Genomic DNA, 21,316 nt, shown 5'->3' on the forward strand with positions numbered 1-21,316 from the left:
CCTTTACTCAACGTGAATAGCCTCACATGCACAGGATCAAAGGCATCAGCAGCAGAGAACAGGACGAGAGGATTCACGATGAAGAGAAGACAATTGAAGAGAAGATTTCACATATTTGACGATTTCAGCAAAGTCCACAACTCGATAACACTATCCGGCTTCGTCAGGGTTAGGGGTGTCCATGGTTAACCGGTTAACCGTTAAAAATTGTTTAACCGAGTGAAACATTTTGCTCGGTTAAGTGGCATCAATGGCGAGCATTGAATTTAGTTGTAATACATTTTTGCACCACCAGAGACCGCCAAAGCGCTCCCAGACATTTGTAATGTCCACAAGTAGTAGCAGTTTTCTAATATGAGGCGAAGGCAAAGAAAAGCACAGCGTGGGAGCACTTTAAAATCGAGAATGACAGGGCAAAATGCAAGTATTGCAATGCAGTGCTTATATACTTCATGTACAACCTAGGGTTGCTGCGGTGACAGAATTTTCCCACCGGTTAATGCATGCAGACGTGCGCATTTTACTTTCACTTTTGAATTACGCAATTGTTTAAATGCAGCGCTTGCGTAAGCTGCATTAAATCGCGTATGAATTTGCGTGCTTATGAATAAACAGCTGGTTTAATTAAGTGCTTGAGTCAATGTGCGCAGGTTATTCTCGCAGAACTCACCAGTTCCAAGCAGTGCAACCGGCTACTCCTCCATAAAGCGCTGCTTGAATGATGGGTTTATTATTTTTCTTGATAAAAAATACAACAAAACTATCTCGCTTATATTAAACATCATATATGTGCATTATAACAAAAACGAGTAAGCACGCAGCTTCTGCTCTCGTCTGGTCATTCAGCTCGCCTCGCAAACTCTGACAGAAATAAATGAAATCTGACACCTGCTGCTCTGTGACGTGACTCGCGTTCAGCTCCGCTGTGAATTCAGACAGCAGACACATTCAGTTATAAGTGTTTGCTCTCTCTAACGAAGCTAAATGATTTAATTACAAGAAAATATCAAAACGACGGTGAAAGACGGTGTCGGGGTGGGCAAGTGATCTAACCGGTGAGAGGCTGAAGCACCGGCAATCACCATTTCACCGACTATCGCGGCAAACCCAGCCAACGCCCGGGCATCATAGAGAGGCGGCCGCGGAGCCTGCGAGTACCTTCGCCCAGCCTACCATCCCCGCGAACGCAAAAGTCAGTGACATACTTAAGCTGCTCTGTCCTTACCACTGCGTTTTATTTCTATAAATTAATTTTGTTTTAAATGTGGTTAAACCAGTTATTAAAGGTGTTAAAAATTAATAACTACCCTTTTCTCGTGTGTCTGTATCTCTGGGTTGCCTTGCGCATAATATGGTTAACTGAGTATTAACTGCTAAGGGTGTCGGTTAACGGTTAATTAAAAACTTGAAAACGTGCAGCCCTAGTCAGGGTCTTTGATCATCGTCGATTCCAGTTACACACAGGCTTAACTGAACGAGGTCGCTGGCCGCTAACTTATCAGAGAAGTCCATGCAAAAACACTAACCACTTATGCTGGGTACACACCAAAAGATTTTTTACATCTTATAAGATTTTAAAAATGTGATAGACCACAAACATGAGGATAAAAAATCCTAGATTTAACCGTTTTGCTCCTATAGTGTGTGGTGTGCCATTATGTGTCAAAGACAGCACACCACACACAAACAGATTTTTAACCAGAGTCTCGACTGTGACCACAGGAAATCCCACAAAATCTCGCGAGACTTCAGAATGGCGGACGATATGCAGGAAGACATTTCAATTATAGTGCTTGGAATAATTTTTACAAGACATGTTGTATAAACATTCGTGCTGTTGCCACAAATCAAGAAGCTGATCCTCCATCTCTGCTGTCCACATCAACTTCACTTTGGCCGTTTCTCAATCCGAAGGCTGTAGCCTGCGGAGGTCGCATATGCAGGCTGCATACGTCATGAAACCTGGTTTATTCAAGTTAACTGAGCATTACATTCGAAAGTCATAAGTATATTACAACAATATACGATAAACTAGGAATAATAGTCAATTTTATAACTGTTAATATTCTGAGACAGTCTTGATGACGTTTATGCAGCCTGGAAATGAGAAGCGGCCTTTGTGCCGTGCCATTACTGCTTCCGTCTTCCCCCTCATCTGGCTTTCTGATTGGATATGGTTTCGTTTCACGTGATAATCTCAATAGCGTGCTCGCGTTTGTCCTCGGGATTCCCCACACACATCGGGATTTCTGATCGTAAATATTCAACATGTTGAATATTTACGATTCGCGATCGGCGCGGCTCCGACGTTCTTCCGAGCAGGTTCGGACACTCTTAACACAACTCACACGAAGGGACAATCTGATAAGATAATCTGTAAAACCATCGCGATACTCGGGACATAGCTAGGATTGTCGGAAGGGGGGAAATCGGCCCAAAATCAGCCCAATTATCTTTTGGTGTGTACCCAGCATTAATCAGCGGCTAACTTTTACTAATTTCTGTCTTTGTGTGATGAGTTTACCACTCACACAGACAAAACTATCACACTTATTGTTCAGTACAAGAGTCCTTGTTGAACACTTTCACTAAACACGTGCATACATTACATTTTCAATCCCCGTCGATCTCACTCGCTTGCTCACAACTTGCGTGCGTCTCTACTTCCTGGTTCTTTGACCTCTACTCTGATTGGCTCTTAAACAAAACTTTCAGAAATAAAATAAATGTACAAACATTTGTGTAACACTTTCTTCTTATTTTTAAAGACATTTTTTAAACACATTTTCACATATATTAGTTACCAAAAATATTTAACACTTTAAATGCTGTATTCATTAAACCATGAACATTGCCCAATATGCATTTCTCTCATTGCAAAATAATAACTTTATTCCTGATCCATACATTTTAGCTTGTTTTAACTTTAAATTCTATTTATTAAATTATGAAATTATTAATTCAAACTTTAATATCTTATACTAATGAACTTTTTAACAGGGTTACACCGATCATTCTGAAAGATCACAATATCTGTTTTAACAACAATAAACGCCCTGCAGTTCTCTCATTCACCCATAGAGGCGTAAAAACCCATTTGAGAAAGCAAACAACAAATGATTGACAGAATTAATGTCACTGTAACATCAACTGTAATATTACATCACTATCAAAATAGAATTATCACATAAGAAATAATCCAAAGCCACACACACTGTATGATCAGTCTCTGTACATTATGTTGACTGACGTCTCTCTTCATCATTTTCTCCATTAACATATAATTCACCTCAGAGGAAAAAGAAGCACAAATATCCAAACACAGAGATATGACACACAATAGGACACAGATTAAAAATAAACTTTTATAATCTTAACAAACACAAAAGGCAAATACATCAGAGTACAAAGGGGATAAAACAGCAGATTGAACTCATCATCTTGTTCATGTTTTCATTATGGAGACTTTCAATCATTCTGAAAGGAGGCTGATGAGTTGAATCAGGTGTTTTAAAATTTTAAATCTGTGTGTGTGAGGAGGTCATCTATATTGTTATCAGTGCTCACATCAAAAGATTTCATCTATGTTGCTATGGAGGAGGATTAGCGTCTAAATGAGCAGCTTTCACATCTGGAAAGACCTCATAAATACTGAAAGAGCAACATCTGCTTTCATCTGTCTTTGTCTATTTCAGTAAGACATTGATAAACTTCATACTGCATCTATTACAACAGCATGAGTTTATAGTAGAAGAGTCCTGAGCACAGTCCAGAACTAAAAACCATCTGACAAACATTTGAAGTGAAAAATACAACAAAGAAAATGCAAGACTCTTAAACAGCTATCCAGTTTCAAATTTTTGGTTCCTTAGATGAGACGTTTGTTTTCTGCGTTCTGGGTTTATAAGATTTAAAAATTATTGCATTTTATTTACATTTCATTCAGTGTCTCAACTTTTTTGTAATTGATCACATAATCATCAAAAAGTCCTGCAGTCAGATCCTGAAAAACACAAAAGCAAAGACGTCCAATATTTGGATTTAGAGATAAATGAGCTGCGAGTCTTCAATGTTGTGCTGAACTTGAACACATTTCAGTTTAAGATGAAGTTAAAAACCCCAACAGTGTAGAAGAAGAGGAATCTTGTCAGTATTTACTTCAGTTTATGATCCTATGGGATTTTTTGCTCCTCTTACACTGAATGATAAATCGCTCTTATAGGAAATGTGTAGACAGAAGCTAAGTTAATTTGAGGATTGACCGCCATTTTGAAGTCAGATTTGGATAAAGTCACAGATCAGATCCTGTACTGAATAATCAACTCATACGATTAAGAGGAAGTGATTTCAGTATTGTGTCTTCTTATTCACCATCAGATCATACTGAAGATCAGACATCTTTACATCTTTACCATCTACTTGACCGTCTTTGTCCTAAAGTCCTGAATAAAAATGATAGAGAAAGTCAATCAGATACCAGATCATCATCAGTGTCAGATCAAAAGATAGAAAAACAAACTATTAGTGCTGTCAGTCAGTGATAGAAATGAAATCTTCAACATAATAAACATGTCAACAATCTGTTTTTCACATACACATGAGCTACAACAATACAAAAACACATTTCATCTATTTCCTCTGAATATTTGATGTCAATGTAAGAGATGAATGTATTGATATGTATATAGTATAATATAATGACACACTGACAGTTTTATGAGTTCACACACAAACAGTAAGAAAATGAAGGTGATGCTTTATTTTAAAAGTCCTGGAAGTTGACAGTCGTGTAAATAAAGAGAAACAGCATCAATGTCAAAGCTCGACAGAGAGTTGTGTGAAGTGTCCATCAGATTTTAAGAGTTGACTTTCTCTTCTTTTTTTCTAATCTTCATCTGTATCATTTATAATCTGTACTTTGTGTTTATCTGTTGTGTATATATTGTGTTTGTGTTGTTATTTCTGTCTGTATTCTGATGATTTGATAAATAATGCTTAAAACATGAAATAAAAACCAAGTTGTTATAAAAAGAGTTTAAGATGAACATCTAGTCAAGTGTGCATAACTATAGAGGTGTCGGTCTATCAAACAAACCCCATTAACAAACATCACATATAATGTGTAAGAAGAGTAAGATCACAGTATTAAATCCTGGAGTGAACAAACTCAACATCACAGTTAGTAAACAGACTCAGACATTGAATTGAATTCTTCTTGTGTTGATCTGACAATGTCATGACTTCTGGGTGATCGGTGGTTGTGTGTGGGTATGTGTTTGTTTATTTACCTGTTGGTGACGGTTCCTCATGTGTTCACTAGCCCCGCCCGCTCGTTTCGGTAATTGTTCACCGGTGGTGTCTCGTTAATGTTTCCCTTTATATAGCATGTCTTCCTGTCTCTCGTCGCGCGCTCATTGTTTCCTGGTCCCAGTCTTGCTGCCTTGCCTTGTCCTGTCAGAAGTTTCTGTGTTCTCTCTCTCATCTATCCCAGGATTGGTTTTCGGCATCCGGAGGCTCGTCTTTGCCCGGAGTTCTCACGCCTGTGGATTACATGAACTTGAACTCTATTGAACTCAGACTGTTTCCCGACTCAGCTGGTTTGCCTCGCTTTTAGGCAGTACACCAGTTGATTCCGGGTTTCTACGACTACCATCATCTGCCGCGAGAGGATCTCTTCCCGGTCCGTGACCTGTGTGGATTATTTATCTTCCGTGAGTGGATTATTCCCGGTCTATGACCGAAGTGGAATATACATCTTCCAAGCCCGCCTTTCGCCCATCTTCAGTCGAGTGTGAGTCATACCGTCTGTTGTTTGGTGTGATCGTGCTGTGTGCCATTGGCTGCGTTTGCGGATTACTCTAACATCAAGATCAGAACGGATTACTTATCCTCAGTTTTCGGCTCACTCTTTCCTCCAGTTGTGTGTGCTTCATACCTGCTGGATTGATACCATCTAGAGTGAGCCGGTGGTGGTCGTCGTGTGTGGTCTCCTGTGAACTGACTTTTGGCTCTGCTATTTCTAAATAAACATTGTGAATTTGCAATTGATTCCGAGACTTTGTCTGACAGAATGAGCACGCCACCTATAGAGTCAGTGAGTTTGGAGGGTTTGGATCTGGTGCAGGACGTCCTTCATCAACAGGGGGCGATCATTGAACAGCATTTGTCAATGTTGAATGCAGCGGCCAGAGATTTCAATCTTCTGTCCGAACAGCTAACTGAACTGAGTAATCGATTGGACCGAGTCACCCCACCCAGTGAACTATTCTCTTTTACCACTGGAGCAGCCGTTTCATCAGAGCGTGAGCCACGCACGGCGACACCCCCCACCTTTGACGGCGATCCCAAAACCTGCTGGGCCTTTCTGCAGCATTGCTCTCTTGTCTTCGCTCTCCAGCCCCGTCGCTTTGCCTTATCTACCTCCAGGGTGGCATATGTCCTGACGTTACTCACCGGGAGAGCAAGAGAGTGGGGAATGGCTGCATGGGGGGCCAAGGCTCTATTTACGACCTTGTTTGAGGTCCTCGAGAAGGAGATGTTAAGCCTGTATCATGGGCGGCACTAGAGGTGGGCTAGCGGGGCTTGAGCCCCGGACCTATTTTGTAAAGCCCCGATTGTTACAATATGGGCGTCACTAATTTTAATCTGTTAAAATATTTTTATATATATATTATTACATCCGAACTGTAAATCTCTCGTCGAGAACTGTCAACTTGCTCGTTTGATTATTAATGTAAACGGTTAAAAACGCGTGTTATAGACCTTTCTTTTCCCTTCCAAAGCGCATGAGAGTAAGCGCGTCTTTCGTTGCTACTGTACGCAACCATGAGCGCGCTCTCTGTGACAGCGTGTAAACTGAATGCGTGATCGGATTTAAATTCCTTATATGCACCACACGTCAGTCATATCATTGCCGCCATGCAATCAGTTAATCTTGTCGGGACTTGAGTTTTTCGTCTAGAGAAGATCTGTTACTCTGTCTGTGGGGTTACTCAGCTGTTACTCAAAGAGCTCCGCGGGGTTAGTTCACGCCAAGTCACAGCTTCAATGGCAACACCTCATAGAGATGGAGATGTAACACATACTAAACCACGGATTAAAATAGAGTCGTCAGTGCCCAGGTTAAGAAAAGAGGAAAGATGAGGAGAAAGGTGCATAAAATAAAAGACTGCATGCTATGAAGCTCACTCATCTCAATATGAGAATTGTATGAAGTATATATCATTATGTTGCTTGCTGTGTCTGTGCTTAAGTTACTCATAAGCCTCTTTCACACAGTAATTCTGGTAAATTACCATGAATTTACCAGAATTAATTTACCAGTAAATACAAAAATGTGCTGTTCACACACACAGTGGCGTTCCGTTATTTTACCAGTAAGACATCATTCACACATCAGTATCAAAATACCTGTTAATTCGTTGAGAAAGCGGAAGTACCTGTGGCGCGCGGCGAGCTCAGTGTTGTAAACAATCCACGTTGTTCATATCCACGGTCCGTATTTTGTTGTTTTCACGTCTGTGGTAAACAGTCGCGAAGTTGCTCATGACCAAACAACATTGAATGAGACGACGTCAAACCGAAAATGCGTTTTTAACAACAGTACTGTTTGCACTTTAGGCTTCACAGAGGGCGTGCTAAGAACGTCGGCAATTCGGCGGTAAGCTCTGTTTTAAACAACTTTGGTGAAGAAATGTGGACGTAAACTTCAGGTGTGCTCAACTTTCAAGCAGCATGTGTGTGGAAACGTCCGTAAACAGAGCGGGGGTAAACGCGTCATCTGTATTAAAACGCTATGATTGGCCCGAAGCTGTCAGCACGGTCTGACGTCGTCCGTTCTAAATGCCGGTAATCCTATAATTTTCGTTCACACATAGCGCTTACCAGTAAATTACTGGTAATCTTACAACCTGTCTTACTGGTAAATTGGGAGCACTGATTTACCGGAAAGGTTCTGTTCACACATGACATGTTAACTGCAATTTACCAGTAAATTACCAGTAAAGACTGTATGTGTGAAAGGGACTATTGAGAAGTAGCCTTATTCATTTTTACAGAGATTGAACATAACCAAGTCAAGTCTGTAACTTAAAAAATCCTAAATAAATCAAAACAGAAACACTACCTGGTTGCTTGCAGAAAATGTATAATCATTCATACTCAGGAATTTAATGTGTTAGTTAAGTGCCAAATTTGAATATAAAGTTATTTAAGATAAGGTTAAGAAAATGTTTATACTGTTAAATATATAGAGCAATATAAACAGTGCTTTCTGTGGTAAATAATAGAAATATGTAATTTACAGAAATACTGTGTATTTTATGTTAAAATAGCTTTGCAGCCCTGCAACGAGATGTCAATCTTGGGTTTGAGATCCAGGAACATATCCTGGATTAAATTTTTATTTATCCTGGATGAATTAAGAGATGAGTGTGAAAGGAGGAAAAATATGACATTAAAAACAAATCCAACAAGAAAAAAATAGGATGTATATTAAAGAGAGAACAGCAGTGGATAAAATAAAGGAACAATGAATTAAGTGGAGCGTAAAAAAGAGCCAATATGTTAAAAAAAAGCTGTTGGCCCCCCTTTGACTTACATTAGTCAAAGTCATGGGGGAGTAATGTTAGGGTTACCAATATTTTTCAAAATATATTATTTTGTGTTCTGCAGAAGTCATACAGGTTTAAAATAACAAGTAGTGGAGTAAAAGATGACAGAATTTTCATTTTGAGGTGAACAACTACTTTGATATCAGTGTAAAGTGTTCTCAGTTTAACTCAGTGGAACATTGTTATTTTAATGAGCACTATTAAAAAGATAATCTGGCAAAAATAATACCACTTAGAAAATGTTTATCAGGTTTTAGCTATTAAAAGTGTATTTTTGACACATGCTTGGATGTCTTTGGGCTAAGCCCCGGATATCCACTGACCCTAGAACCGCCCCTGGCCTGTATGCCCGTTAACTTCAGGGGGACATGGCAGCAGCTGAGCTGGTGAGATTAAGGGAGCAGACTTCCTCTGTTACTGATTACGCTATAAGGTTTAAGACGCTTGCCATAAATTGCAACTGGAACGACGCCACATTAAGAGCTCAATTTCTCGAGGGTCTCACACCTGCCATCCAAGACGAGTTTGCGGTTCGGGACCCACCTTCTTCACTGGATGCTGCCATTGACCTAGCGCTGAGGATCGAGAACCGCCACCGCCAAAGAGATCTCCGCAGGTCGTTTCGCCAACTGGACCTGAGGAGTCTGCTCCAGCCCTGCCCACCGAAGAACCCATGCAACTTGGCAGGTTCCGTATTTCTGCCAGTGAGAGAAGTCGTCATCTGTCTAACGGTCTGTGTCTATATTGTGGGAAGCCGGGGCACTTGGCAGCTACATGTCCGGTAAAAGGGTACCGCCCGCCGATGAAGATGGGAGTCTCGGTGGGCGTATCATCATTTAAATCTCCCATAAGCAACACTACACTTTCAGTTGTTATAAAGTATAATCAGTCTTACCATTCACAGGCACTGTTGGACTCCGGTGCGGAGGCGTGTCTTTTGGATGCTGGGTTGGCCAAGTCCTGGGGTATTCCATTCATTCCTCTTTCCTCTCCTCTCTCTGCCTGGACATTGAAGGGTCAGCATATGGCTTTGATCACGCATCGCACACCCCCTGTGAGTTTGTATGTTTCTGGCAATCGATCGAATTTTATCTGTTAAAGGACTCGCAGTCGCCATTCATTTTAGGACATGACTGGCTATACAAACATAACCCTCACGTTGATTGGCAGAACAATGTTGTGTTATCTTGGAAGTCTTTGTGTTATGTTTCTTGTCTTGGTCCTGCTCCTTCTCTGTCATTTGTTCTGTCTCTCAGGTTCCTGCTGCCGATCTCTCGGGGGTCCCGGCGGACTACTCTGATCTGCACCAGGTATTCAGTAAGGCTTGGGCCACTTCTCTGCCTCCTCACCAGTCATATGATTGTGAGATCAAACTCTTCCTAACACTTCTCCGCCTAAGGGTCGTATTTTTTCCCTATCTAAACCAGAGAGAGAGACTATGGAGAAGTACATTAGTGAAGCTTTAAAAGCCGGTCTCATTCGCCGCTCCTCGTCTCCAGCCAGCGCTGGATTTTTCTTTGTTAAAAAGAAAGACGGGTCTCTTCGTCCGTGCATTGATTATCGAGGGCTGAATGACATTACAGTTAAAAACAAGTACCCCTTGCCCTTAATGTCATCAGCGTTTGAGTTGTTACAGGGAGCGCGCGTATTCACCAAGCTAGATCTGCGTAATGCTTATCACTTGGTATGTATTAAAGAGGGCGATGAGTGGAAGACAGCGTTTAATACATCTTTGGGACACTGGGAATATTCCGTTTTACCGTTCGGTCTTTGTAACGCTCCGGCTGTCTTCCAAACCATGGTTAATGAAGTGCTGGGTGACATGATTAACAAATTTGTCTTTGTGTATCTCGATGATATTCTCATCTTTTCTCCCTCCATGCAGATATACACTCAGCATGTTCGCCTGGTTTTGCAACGGCTTTTAGAGAATCAGCTTTTCGTTAAGGCGAAGAAGTACGAGTTCCACAAGGAGTCCGTTTCGTTTCTGGGTTTTGTTATTGCCGAAGGAGAGATTCGTCCCGATCCCGCTAAAGTTAAAACGGTTGCCGATTGGCCAGTACCTGACACTTGTAAGGAGCTTCAGCGATTTCTGGGTTTCGCTAATTTTTACCGGCGTTTCATCAGAAACTTTGGTCAGATCGCTAAACCTCTTACCGCTCTCACTTCCTCTAAAGTGTGTTTCCATTGGAATAAGGAAGGTCAGGAAGCCTTTGATGATTTAAAGTCCCCTTTCATCTCTGCACCTGTTCTTTCTATTCCCGATCCGGATAACAATTTATAGTGGAAGTGGATGCATCTGATGTCGAAGTAGGTGCCGTTTTATCTCAGCGATCGTCTGTTGATGGGAAAGTGCATCCGTGCGCTTTTTTCTCTCACCGGTTAAATCCAGCGAAATTACGACATAAGCAATCGGGAGCTGCTGGCGGTTAGACTCGCACTGGGTGAGTGGCGTCACTGGCTGGAGGGAACCTCGGAACCCTTTCTGGTCTGGACGGATCATAAGAATCTTGAATATATCCGTTCGGCCAGAAGACTAACATCTAGACAGGCTCGTTGGGCACTTTTCTTTGATCGTTTTAACTTCACCCTCTCGTACCGGCCTGGCTCTAAGAATACGAAACCTGACGCTCTCTCCCGTCTGTTACAGAAATCTGAGTTGGAGCAGACCGAAACCATCCTTCCGGAGGGGAGGTTGGTCGGTGCCCTCGTGTGGGGAATCGAACAGCGGGTGAGAGAGGCCGGTCGGGAGGGGTATGTTCCGGAGGGGTGTCCAACGGGTCGTCTGTGGGTTTCTGAGCGGTTACGTTCCGATGTCATCCGGTGGGGTCACGAATCTAAATTTGTCGGCCATACAGGTATTCGGAGAATGTTGTCTGCGGTCCGTCAACCCTTTTGGTGGTCTTCTATGACTACGGACGTCAGACAGGTTGTATTAGCCTATTCAGTCTGTGCTCGGAATAAAGCATCTAATTTGCCTCCCGCTGGTCTGCTTAAATCTTTGCCTGTGCCCTCCCGCCCCTGGTCTCATATAGCCCTTGATTTTGTCACCGGCTTACCGGCATCTAATGGTAACACTGTTATTCTGACTATGGTGGATCGCTTCTCTAAAGCGGTTCATTTTATTCCCTTACCTAAACTTCCTTCTGCCAAAGAGATGGCTTAGGTGCTGATCAATCACGTCTTTCGGTTACATGGTATTCTGACTGACGTAGTATCAGATAGGGGTCCTCAGTTCGTCTCTCGTTTTTGGCAGGAATTTTGTAGACAAATTGGTGCCACGGCCAGTTTGTCCTCTGGTTATCACCCGCAGAGCAATGGGCAATGTGAACGGGCTAATCAGGATCTCAGTCGAACGCTTCACTGTCTGTCGTCACAATATCCGAATTCTTGGTGCGAGCAGCTTCCGTGGGTTGAGTATTCTCATAATTCTCTTCCCGTAGCGTCTACTAATATGTCCCCGTTTGAATTATCTGTTGGTTATCAACCTCCTCTTTTCCCGTCACAGGAGCCCGATGCAGCGGTTCCGTCTGGTTAGCTTTCATGCCCAGGTGCAGACGCATTTGGACAAGACCTAAAACTCTGTTATTATCTAATTCCAGACGAACCAAAGCTGTGGCTGACCGTCACCGGCGACCTCCACCCCATTATGTTTGTGGACAAAAGGTATGGCTTTCTACCAAGGATCTGTCTCTCCGTGAGCCCTCTCGTAAGCTGGCTCCGAGATTCATTGGGCCATACAGTATTTCTAAGGTCATTAATCCGGTAACGGTAAAGCTTAAGTTACCTCTGTCTCTTGGTCGGGTTCACCCTGTTTTTCATGTATCCAAGGTTACGCCTGTGATTTTTGCCTGTAATAATTCCCCCGTCTCTGCCCCTAACCCCCCCGCCCCTCGTCTAGTGGATGGTGCCCCTGTCTATACAGTTAGGTTGCTAGCCTCTCGTCGCAGGGACAGAGGTTTTCAGTATTTAGTGGATTGGGAAGGATATGGTCCGGATGAGAGGTGTTGGGTTCAGGCTTGGGATATACTGGAACTTGGACTGATCGAGGACCTCCGTCGGCGACAGGGTGAGTCTCCTGGTCCGTCTGGTGCCGGCCTTGGGGGGAGGCTACTGTCATGACTTCTGGGTGATCGGTGGTTGTGTGTGGGTATGTGTTTGTTTATTTACCTGTTGGTGACGGTTCCTCATGTGTTCACTAGCCCCGCCCGCTCGTTTCGGTAATTGTTCACCGGTGGTGTCTTTATATATGTTTCCCTTTATATAGCACATTGTCCTGTCTCTCGTCGCGCGCTCATTGTTTCCTGGTCCCAGTCTTGCTGCCTTGCCTTGTCCTGTCAGAAGTTTCTGTGTTTTCTCTCTCATCTATCCCAGTATTGGTTTTCGGCGTCCGGAGGCTCGTCTTTGCCCGGATTTCTCACACCTGTGGATTACATGAACTTGAACTCTATTGAACTCAGACTGTTTCCCGACTCAGCTGGTTTGCCTCGCCTTTAAGGCAGTACACCAGTTGATTCCGGGTTTCTACGACTACCATCATCTGCCGCGAGAGGATCTCTTCCCGGTCCGTGACCTGTGTGGATTATTTATCTTCCGTGAGTGGATTATTCCCGGTCTATGACCGAAGTGGATTATACATCTTCCAAGCCCGCCTTTCGCCCATCTTCAGTCGAGTGTGAGTCATACCGTCTGTTGTGTGGTGTGATCGTGCTGTGTGCCATCGGCTGCGTTTGCGGATTACTCTCCCATCAAGATCAGAACGGAATATTTATCCTCAGTTTTCGGCTCACTCTTTCCTCCAGTTGTGTGTGCTTCATACCTGCTGGAGTGATACCATCTAGAGTGAGCCGGTGGTGGTCGTCGTGTGTGGTCTCCTGTGAACTGCCTTTTGCTCTGCCTTTTCTCCTCTCTCCAATTTTCTAAATAAACATTGTGAACTTGCAATTGACTCCGAGACTTTGTCTGACAGACAAAGCATCAAGTGTTGTTTATGTACACTTCATATTTTCTGTTTGTTGGGCTTAAAGAATTCACAGCCTATAACAGCAGCAGATAAATGTAAGGATTTGAATGACACTGCATGAGTTTACTTTAAACATTTATTTAAATGAGCTCTACTCACTGTACTGTCTGTAGTTTATAATGTGGATCATCTTTTAGATCAGAGATCAGCTTCAATCCTGAATCTGTGAGATTATTCCAGCTTAGATTTAGTTCTCTCAGGTGTGATGATTGGTTTGATTTCAGAGCTGAAGTCAGAGCAACACAACCTTCATCTGTGATATTACAACTCTTCAATCTGTAGAGAACAGAAACTTTATATAAATAATGCTAAACTACAAAGTTTGTTCATAAATCTATAACCTCCATCTCTTCATGTAATGTTCCTCTTTCAATCCCTCTGAGGGGTACAGTGTAACTGAGACACTGTAGGGTGGTTTCCCGGACATGGATTAGTTTAAACCAGGACTAAGCCTCAGTTTAATTAGGCAATATAACTGTGTTTTTAACAAACATGCCTTACTACAATCATTACTTATGTGCATTTTGAGGCAAAATAAATGGCACTGATGTATTTTAAGATATGTCAGTGCAAGTTGTTTTCAGTTTGGACAGCTCTTACATTTATTTTAGTCTAGGACTAGTCTAATCCCTGTGTGGGAAACCGCCCCTGTGTGTTTAAATGTCAAATAAATCCATCACACAGCTGACTATTACTGTTAGATGTCCTAAACCACATGAACATTTCTTCATAAATCTGTATTGAGTTCATGAGTGAACTCTGGTACTATATCCATGGTACTATATGACATGTTTTCATTGTTAGTTAATGCACTAATTTGCAAAAAATAATTTGAGTTCATGTTGTAGTTAATGATGACTCTTCATTAGTTTATTTTCAGTAAGTTACATGTCTGAACTCAGCATTAGTTTATATTTAAGTAAGAATTAATTTAGGTATAAGTTCATCATGATTCATGGACTCTTATTATTAATGAATTATAAAGTGTTGTCGAGATAATAGATATAGTAGTTCAATGTTTCCAATAATGAGCAGTTAATCCACTAAACCCAGGGACAATTCCTGAGGCATGTTAAAGAGTTTTGTATTTCATCAAGAAAATGATGATTCAGTAACAAGGAATCATCCTAATTTTGCCAGGCCACCTTTTATACACAGCTTGAGAAAACTACCAAAATCTAGTTTGACCTGTACCAAGTGATACTAAAGAACACCTGGGCTGCGTTTCCTGATAACGTTCTCTCTTGGCGCGCTACGCAGACTCTTAAATTAAACCATAACTACAGGTTTATCATAAATAAACTTAAAGTTTATTAACACAGGCCTATTGTTAAATAAAAACTGGATAAAAACACAATCTCTACAAGTGTGTTTACTAAATACATTTATTATTTATATAATTACATTCGTTATATTTAGGAAAATCTGAGCATCATTCAAAATAACTGTCAACATGTTTGTAAACTAAACATGTTTTGTCAACGTTATAATCTTTATACAAATATTTTATATTTTTATTAATGCTCAAGAATAAAGAACAAAGCATAGTGTAAAAGCACAGATTATAAAAAGTACAAAAAAGTATGAGATGAAAAGAAACATTCAAACTTGTGGGAATTACGTAGTGCATTCAATGCATCTTGGAAATCATAGTCAGTTTACATCTACAGCAGTAACAACGCCAACGGAAAAGGACTCCATTTCCCAGAATGCACCACCCATCAGGATCGTTGCGAAATTAAAACAGTTACCAAAAGCCCTGTTGTTTTTGCTTCGTTTATTATTATTATTATTATTTTCCGAAATGAATCGCATTTTTGAAGGCCTAAACATGCTCAAAAACTCATGAAATTTTGCACACGCGTCAGACGTGGTGAAAATTTACATGTGGTATAGGCGTCAGAAGTGGGCGTGTAGAAATGGCTCGATAGCGCCACCTGCAAAATTTCAAGAGAACAGCCCCCCGCTACGAAAAACGTACAGATACGAAATTTGGTAGGATCATCTATCACCCCAAGACTTCAAAAAAGTCTCTTGGAACTAAGCTCTAAACCTCACAGGAAGTCGGCCATTTTGAATTTTCTCTGTCATTTTTTGACATTTCCAAGCGTCGTACTTTAAAGGAATAGTCTACCTTTTTGCCATATTAAACTATGTTATTACCTCAACCTAGACGAATTAATACATACCTATCTTTTTTCAATGCATGCACTGTACAGCTCGTTGTGAATGTGTTAGCATTTAGCCTAGCCCCATTCATTCCTATGGTACCAAAAAAAAGTTTTATTTTGTGGCACCATACTTACTGGTATAACTCCTCATGTAACACTCTTTAAATAGGGAAAACACGGAAGTGTTTGGTGGCTTCCCTGTTTGGTACCATAGGAACGAATGGGGCTGGGCTAAATGCTAACACATTCACGACGCGCTGTACAGTGCACGCATTGAAAAAAGGTAGATATGTATTAATTAGTCTAAGTTGAGGTAATAACAAAGTTTAATATGGCAAAAGGGTAGACTATTCCTTTAACGAACTCCTCCCAGAGATTTAATCCGATCATCATCATATTTGGTCAGTCTCATCTAAAGGCCTTTGCGATGCTAAATTGCGGAGCTTTTGACTTTTCGTTGGAGGGTGTGTCCGTGGCAGCCTGACAAATTTCAGCGTTTTCGCCATGAAACAGGAAGTTGTTCTAACTCAGGCATACAATGTCCAATCTGCCCCACGCTTCACATGTTTGATAAGGGTCTTGGCCTGAACACATTTCAATGCCAAAATTCAGCTTCAGTCATAGCGCCACCTAGAGGTAGCAGAAAATACCATGTTTTACGCTGGGATTTACTGCTCTTAGAGATTTAATCAAATCATCATGATATCTGGTCAGACTGATCTTAAGCCCTTTGCGATGATAAATTGCGAAGATCTTGACTTTTCGTTGAAGGGCGTGTCCGTGGCGGCCTGGCAAAGTGTGATGTTTCACCATGAAACAGGAAGCTGTTGTAATTCAGGCATACATTGTCCGATCTGCCCCCGACCTCACACGTTTGATTAGGGTCCCAGCCTGAACACATCAACATGGCATAATTCAGTAATAGTCATAGCGCCACCTAGAGGCAGCAGGAAATGCCATGTTTAACGCTGTGACTTACTGCTCTTAGAGATTTAACCATATCAACATCATATTTCATCAGTTTAATCTCAAGACCTTTTGTGATGATAAATAGCAACGACCTTGACTTTTCGTTAAAGGGCGTGTCCGTTGCGGCCTCGCAAAGTATTGCTAAATGAATCGCATTTTTGACAGCCTAAACGAGCTCAAAAAGTCATAAAACGTTGCACACATGTCAAAGGTGGTGAAAATTATCATGTGATATAGGCTTCAGAACTTGGGGTGTTAAAATGGCTCGATAGCGCCACCTGCAAAGATTCAATAGAACAGCCCCCCCGCTACGTTAATCGTACAGATACGAAATGCGGTAGGATCATGTATCACCCCAAGACCTACAAAAAAGTCTCTTGGAGCAAAGCTCTAAACCCCACAGGAAGTCAGCCATTTTGAATTTTCTCTGTAATTTGAGTGCAAATTTTGGCATTTCTTGCCTCTGTATTTTAACGAACTCCTCCTATAAATTTAATCAGATAATCATCATATTTGGAGATCTTGACATTTCAATGGAGGGTGTGTCCGTAGCGGCTTGCCAAATTTCTGTATTTCTCAAAGAAACAGGAAGTTGTTCTAACTTAGGTTTAAAATGTCCAATCTGACCCACGCTTTACAAGTTTGATAAGTGTCCTGTCCTGAACACATCAACATGGCAATATTCAGTAAAAGTTATAGCGCCACCTGCTGGAAGCAGGAAATGACTTGTTTTACACTGTGATTTACTGCTCATTGAAATGTATTCAGATCATTATCATATTTGGTCAGTCTGAACTTAGGGACTTCGCAATGATAAATTGTGAAGATCTTGACATTTCGTTAAAGGGGCGTGTCCGTGGCGGCCTGTCAAAGTTTGATGTTTCGCCATGAGAAAGCTGTTGTAACTCAGGCATGCAATGTCCGACCTGTCAGAGACATCATACGTTTGACAAGGGTCCTGGCCTCAACACATCAATGTTACAACAATCAATTACAATCATAGCGCCACCTGCTGCACAAAGGAGGTGTGACACTTCAAAGTTCCTTTGAATATCCATATATATTTACCAACTGAAATTTCAATCCCCCTGGTTTATTGCTTTACTAAGGCCATAGAGTGGCGGTGCACATGCGTGCGAGGGCCCTTCCATCACTGCTTGCAGTTTTAATTGTTGTTGTATCTTTCTACAGTTTAATGTAAACTTTCTAAAATGTACAACTTAAATTGTATTTCATTTGATTTGTTGTGTGTGTGTGTGTGTGTGTGTGTGTGTTGTGTGTGTGTGTGTTTATAAAGTGTATTATGCCAAATACTTATATATACTTTTTATATTTCCACAGGACTCCCAAAGAGATGTCTGTCCAGATGAGGGACACAAATCCTCTGTGTTTTTAATCCTGTCCGAATCGGCCATGTATGTGTTTTGATGACCTCCGTAAAGGTCCGTGTTTTCCGCCAAACTCAGAGGTCATCTAAGAAATTTAATCCTGTCCGGATGCAAATGTCTGTGTTTGCCTGCAATATCTTTTGAAAATGCGGTTCATGTCGTCTTTTGGCCAAAGTGATCTGCCGTAAGGTCTAACACATATATATTGTACTTCCTGAGTCCCATTCATTTAGGACGTTAAATCATTAAATCAGGATGAGCTGAATATCAAACACTGTTAAGACTAGGGATGCACCGATCCGATATTCTGGATCGGTATGGGGGCCGATCCGGCCTTTTTTGCTGGATCGGATATCGGACTAACAGGACCGATCCAATTCCGATGCACGTTACGCATGGTTGTCACTGACAAGCGATTAAAACGACAAAGTATTATAAAATCACCATAAACGTTTTTATCTTACACTCAATAGCTTCATGTGAAGGAACAAACGCACATTTAAAGATATTAATGTTCACAGAAACACTGTAACTTACTTGTAACTGAGTTAATGCACTGATGAGAAACTGACGGATGAAAACGCGTCATTCAACACACGCGCACACACAATAACTGTAACGTTAGGCTTTTTTAAAGATCTGATTTTATAAAGTCTCAGTAAGCTGTTGGTTGGATGCAATTCACTGTGCTGAGTTAACTTAATTCACAGGTGAAGCGGAACGCGTCATTCAACACACGAACACTCAATAACTGTAGGCTGTTTTAAAGATCTTATTTTATAAAGTCTCAGTAAGCTGTTGGATGGATGCAATTCAGTATGTGCTGAGCACACGGTGCATCTAATCTCTTTGTGTTTTAATAGTTATGAACGTAACTTTCCATTGCGGAGCGAGTATTCCCATGTGAGGATGCTTCTAGAGCATCAATGCTGCACCCAGGAAGCACAGTATTGCACACTCAAAATGGTTTAGGCGCATCAATTCTGTACCCCGAAATGTGCATAAAAGGTCCGGTTAAGTGCATAATTCCCAAAATAACCATCTGCACACTAAAGCTTTTTACTGTGACTTTTTGCGCAATTAAGGAAAATATATTTAGCATACTTATTTGATCAAACATGCCTATTTTATTTTCTCCTAAACACTGCCATGGTTAATAATTACTAATGTTCTTGTAACTTGTAAATCATTTTAAATGATTGGTTTTTACTTTAAAATTATAATTATATATAATATAATTATATTATGCTAGATTTAGCAGAAAGCACTATAGACATTTATATATAGTGTCTGTGTGTGTGTGTGTGTGTGTGTGTGTGTGTGTGTGTGTGTGTGTGTGTGTGTGTGTGTGTGTGTGTGTGTGTGTGTGTGTGTGTGTGTGTGTGTGTGTGTGTGTGTGTGTGTGTGTGTCTGTGTGTAATTTAAATTGCTCAAGAAAAATACAGTAGTATCGGATCGGCAGGTATCGGAATCGGCCGATACTCAGAATTCGGGTATCGGAATCGGATCGGAGATGGAAAAAGTGTTATCGGTGCATCCCTAGTTAAGACTAAACACTGTAATATCAGTAACTTATAAGGTAAACTCAAACTTATTTTGTTCAACTCCAGAATGGTAATGTTAAATAATAAAGATAATAATTTTTTGTTAATCATTATTTCTTTAATTCGTTGGGTTTATTAAAAGCAGCCAGTTATATAAAACACGTAGGCTACTTTAGTAGGATTTGTATAAGTTCTTTTGATTTGTTAAAATTAAATTAATAAATTACATGTTCTGTAATAATTTTACATTTAAAGCAAAATATTAAACCTTACAAACATGCGTATCCAGAGTACGTGCTCTTCTGCAACACCCAAATGCATGAAACAGACACTCCCATCTCTAGAATAGCCTGAGAATTTTAATCCCGTCCGAATCGGTACATTAAATCACAGACGTCGTGAGGGACGTTGAAACTCAAAAACTAATCCTGTCCGAAAAGTGCTTAGGACTGATCTCTTAAAGCAAGATCAGTGTAGTTGTTGTTCATTTTATTTAGATCATTTACTAAATTACATTGTTCTGCTTTGATTGTAGTTTTCATTGTTGCTTTTATTTTGTTTATTTTATTTGCTCATATTTCCATAATTCCCTAATGCATGTTGGTCTTATATAGTTTTCTCTGTATATTTATCAGTTTAAAAAGTATTGTTTATGTATGCAACCTTTAATATTTGTGTATAATATTGTTTTGTAATTGTGACAATTGTGGATTGTTCAGGGTTTTTTATTAAATAAACATTTCAGACTAAATTTTTTAAGGGTTTTGGGGGTGTATAGAGCTCAGGAATCTACGTCATCGCAACTTGCGTAGCTATGCATTGTGGGAAGGATCCGCCATATTGTACGCTACGCACAAGCAAACAGACGCTACATTGTACGGAAATTCAAACGGCAAGTGTTGAAGTGTTATGGATCGAAAGTTGGAGAAGGTGTCTTATAAAGAGGAACTAAACCAAGACGCCATGGTACGATACCCTGCAAAAATAAATGATATCGACGTCATCGATCCCTACTGCCATGAAGTGTGGTTTGGCGATCTGAGTGAACTACCGCAGGTAACGTTCCCCGATCTTTTTGCATATCTTGTGTGTGGCGTAAGGGCATACGCGCATACAGAATTAAAGGACCATAAATCTCTCGAAGCCCACCAGCAGTTTACAAATGGATGGGTTCAGAATCTTCAGATTTATCGGTGAACGACCAGAAAACCGTTGTTCGCACAAAGGTATGTATCAAAAACCTGCCTCACCTGTAGCACTTTTTAGCCATGTTTCTTTACATTGTCAGTGCAACCTTTTAAGTCATAACAGTTTGTTTAACAGTTTGTTTAAGTCATAAGTAAGTGCTTTGAAGCTAACGCACTCTGTTTGTGTGATTGTTGTTAGCAATGCTGTGTTTAACTGGGTATCGCCCCTGGCCAATCTCTTCCATTAAAAAGAGGTGCAGAATCCAGAGTATCAAACAGAACTTTAATCCAGTATGCAATATTGTGATGTTGATGAGTGTTTTAGTTTTTCTATACAAAATACAGAAATAAACATATATAAATGTCAGGCAATTACACTACTTATAAATAAAGAGGTGACATGAATGTACAATGATTACAAA

At 40.8% G+C, this 21,316-nt stretch overlaps 1 protein-coding gene across 1 annotated transcript in view; it reads right to left on the reverse strand.

Moving 5' to 3' along the window:
• Positions 1–225: 225 nt before the first annotated feature.
• The window catches only part of LOC129437249 (NLR family CARD domain-containing protein 3-like), a 135,396-nt gene continuing 114,305 nt past the window's right edge, over positions 226–21,316 (reverse strand). The window contains exons 10-11 of the mRNA XM_073865865.1: positions 13,735–13,911; positions 226–4,442 (exon numbers count right to left, since the gene is read on the reverse strand). Coding sequence (XP_073721966.1) covers positions 4,409–4,442; positions 13,735–13,911 — 211 coding nt within the window. The 3' untranslated portion in view covers positions 226–4,408. The remainder of the gene's footprint in view (positions 4,443–13,734; positions 13,912–21,316) is intronic.

Source organism: Misgurnus anguillicaudatus, unplaced genomic scaffold, assembly GCF_027580225.2.
Source record: "Misgurnus anguillicaudatus unplaced genomic scaffold, ASM2758022v2 HiC_scaffold_33, whole genome shotgun sequence".
Taxonomy (NCBI): Eukaryota; Metazoa; Chordata; class Actinopteri; order Cypriniformes; family Cobitidae; genus Misgurnus; species Misgurnus anguillicaudatus.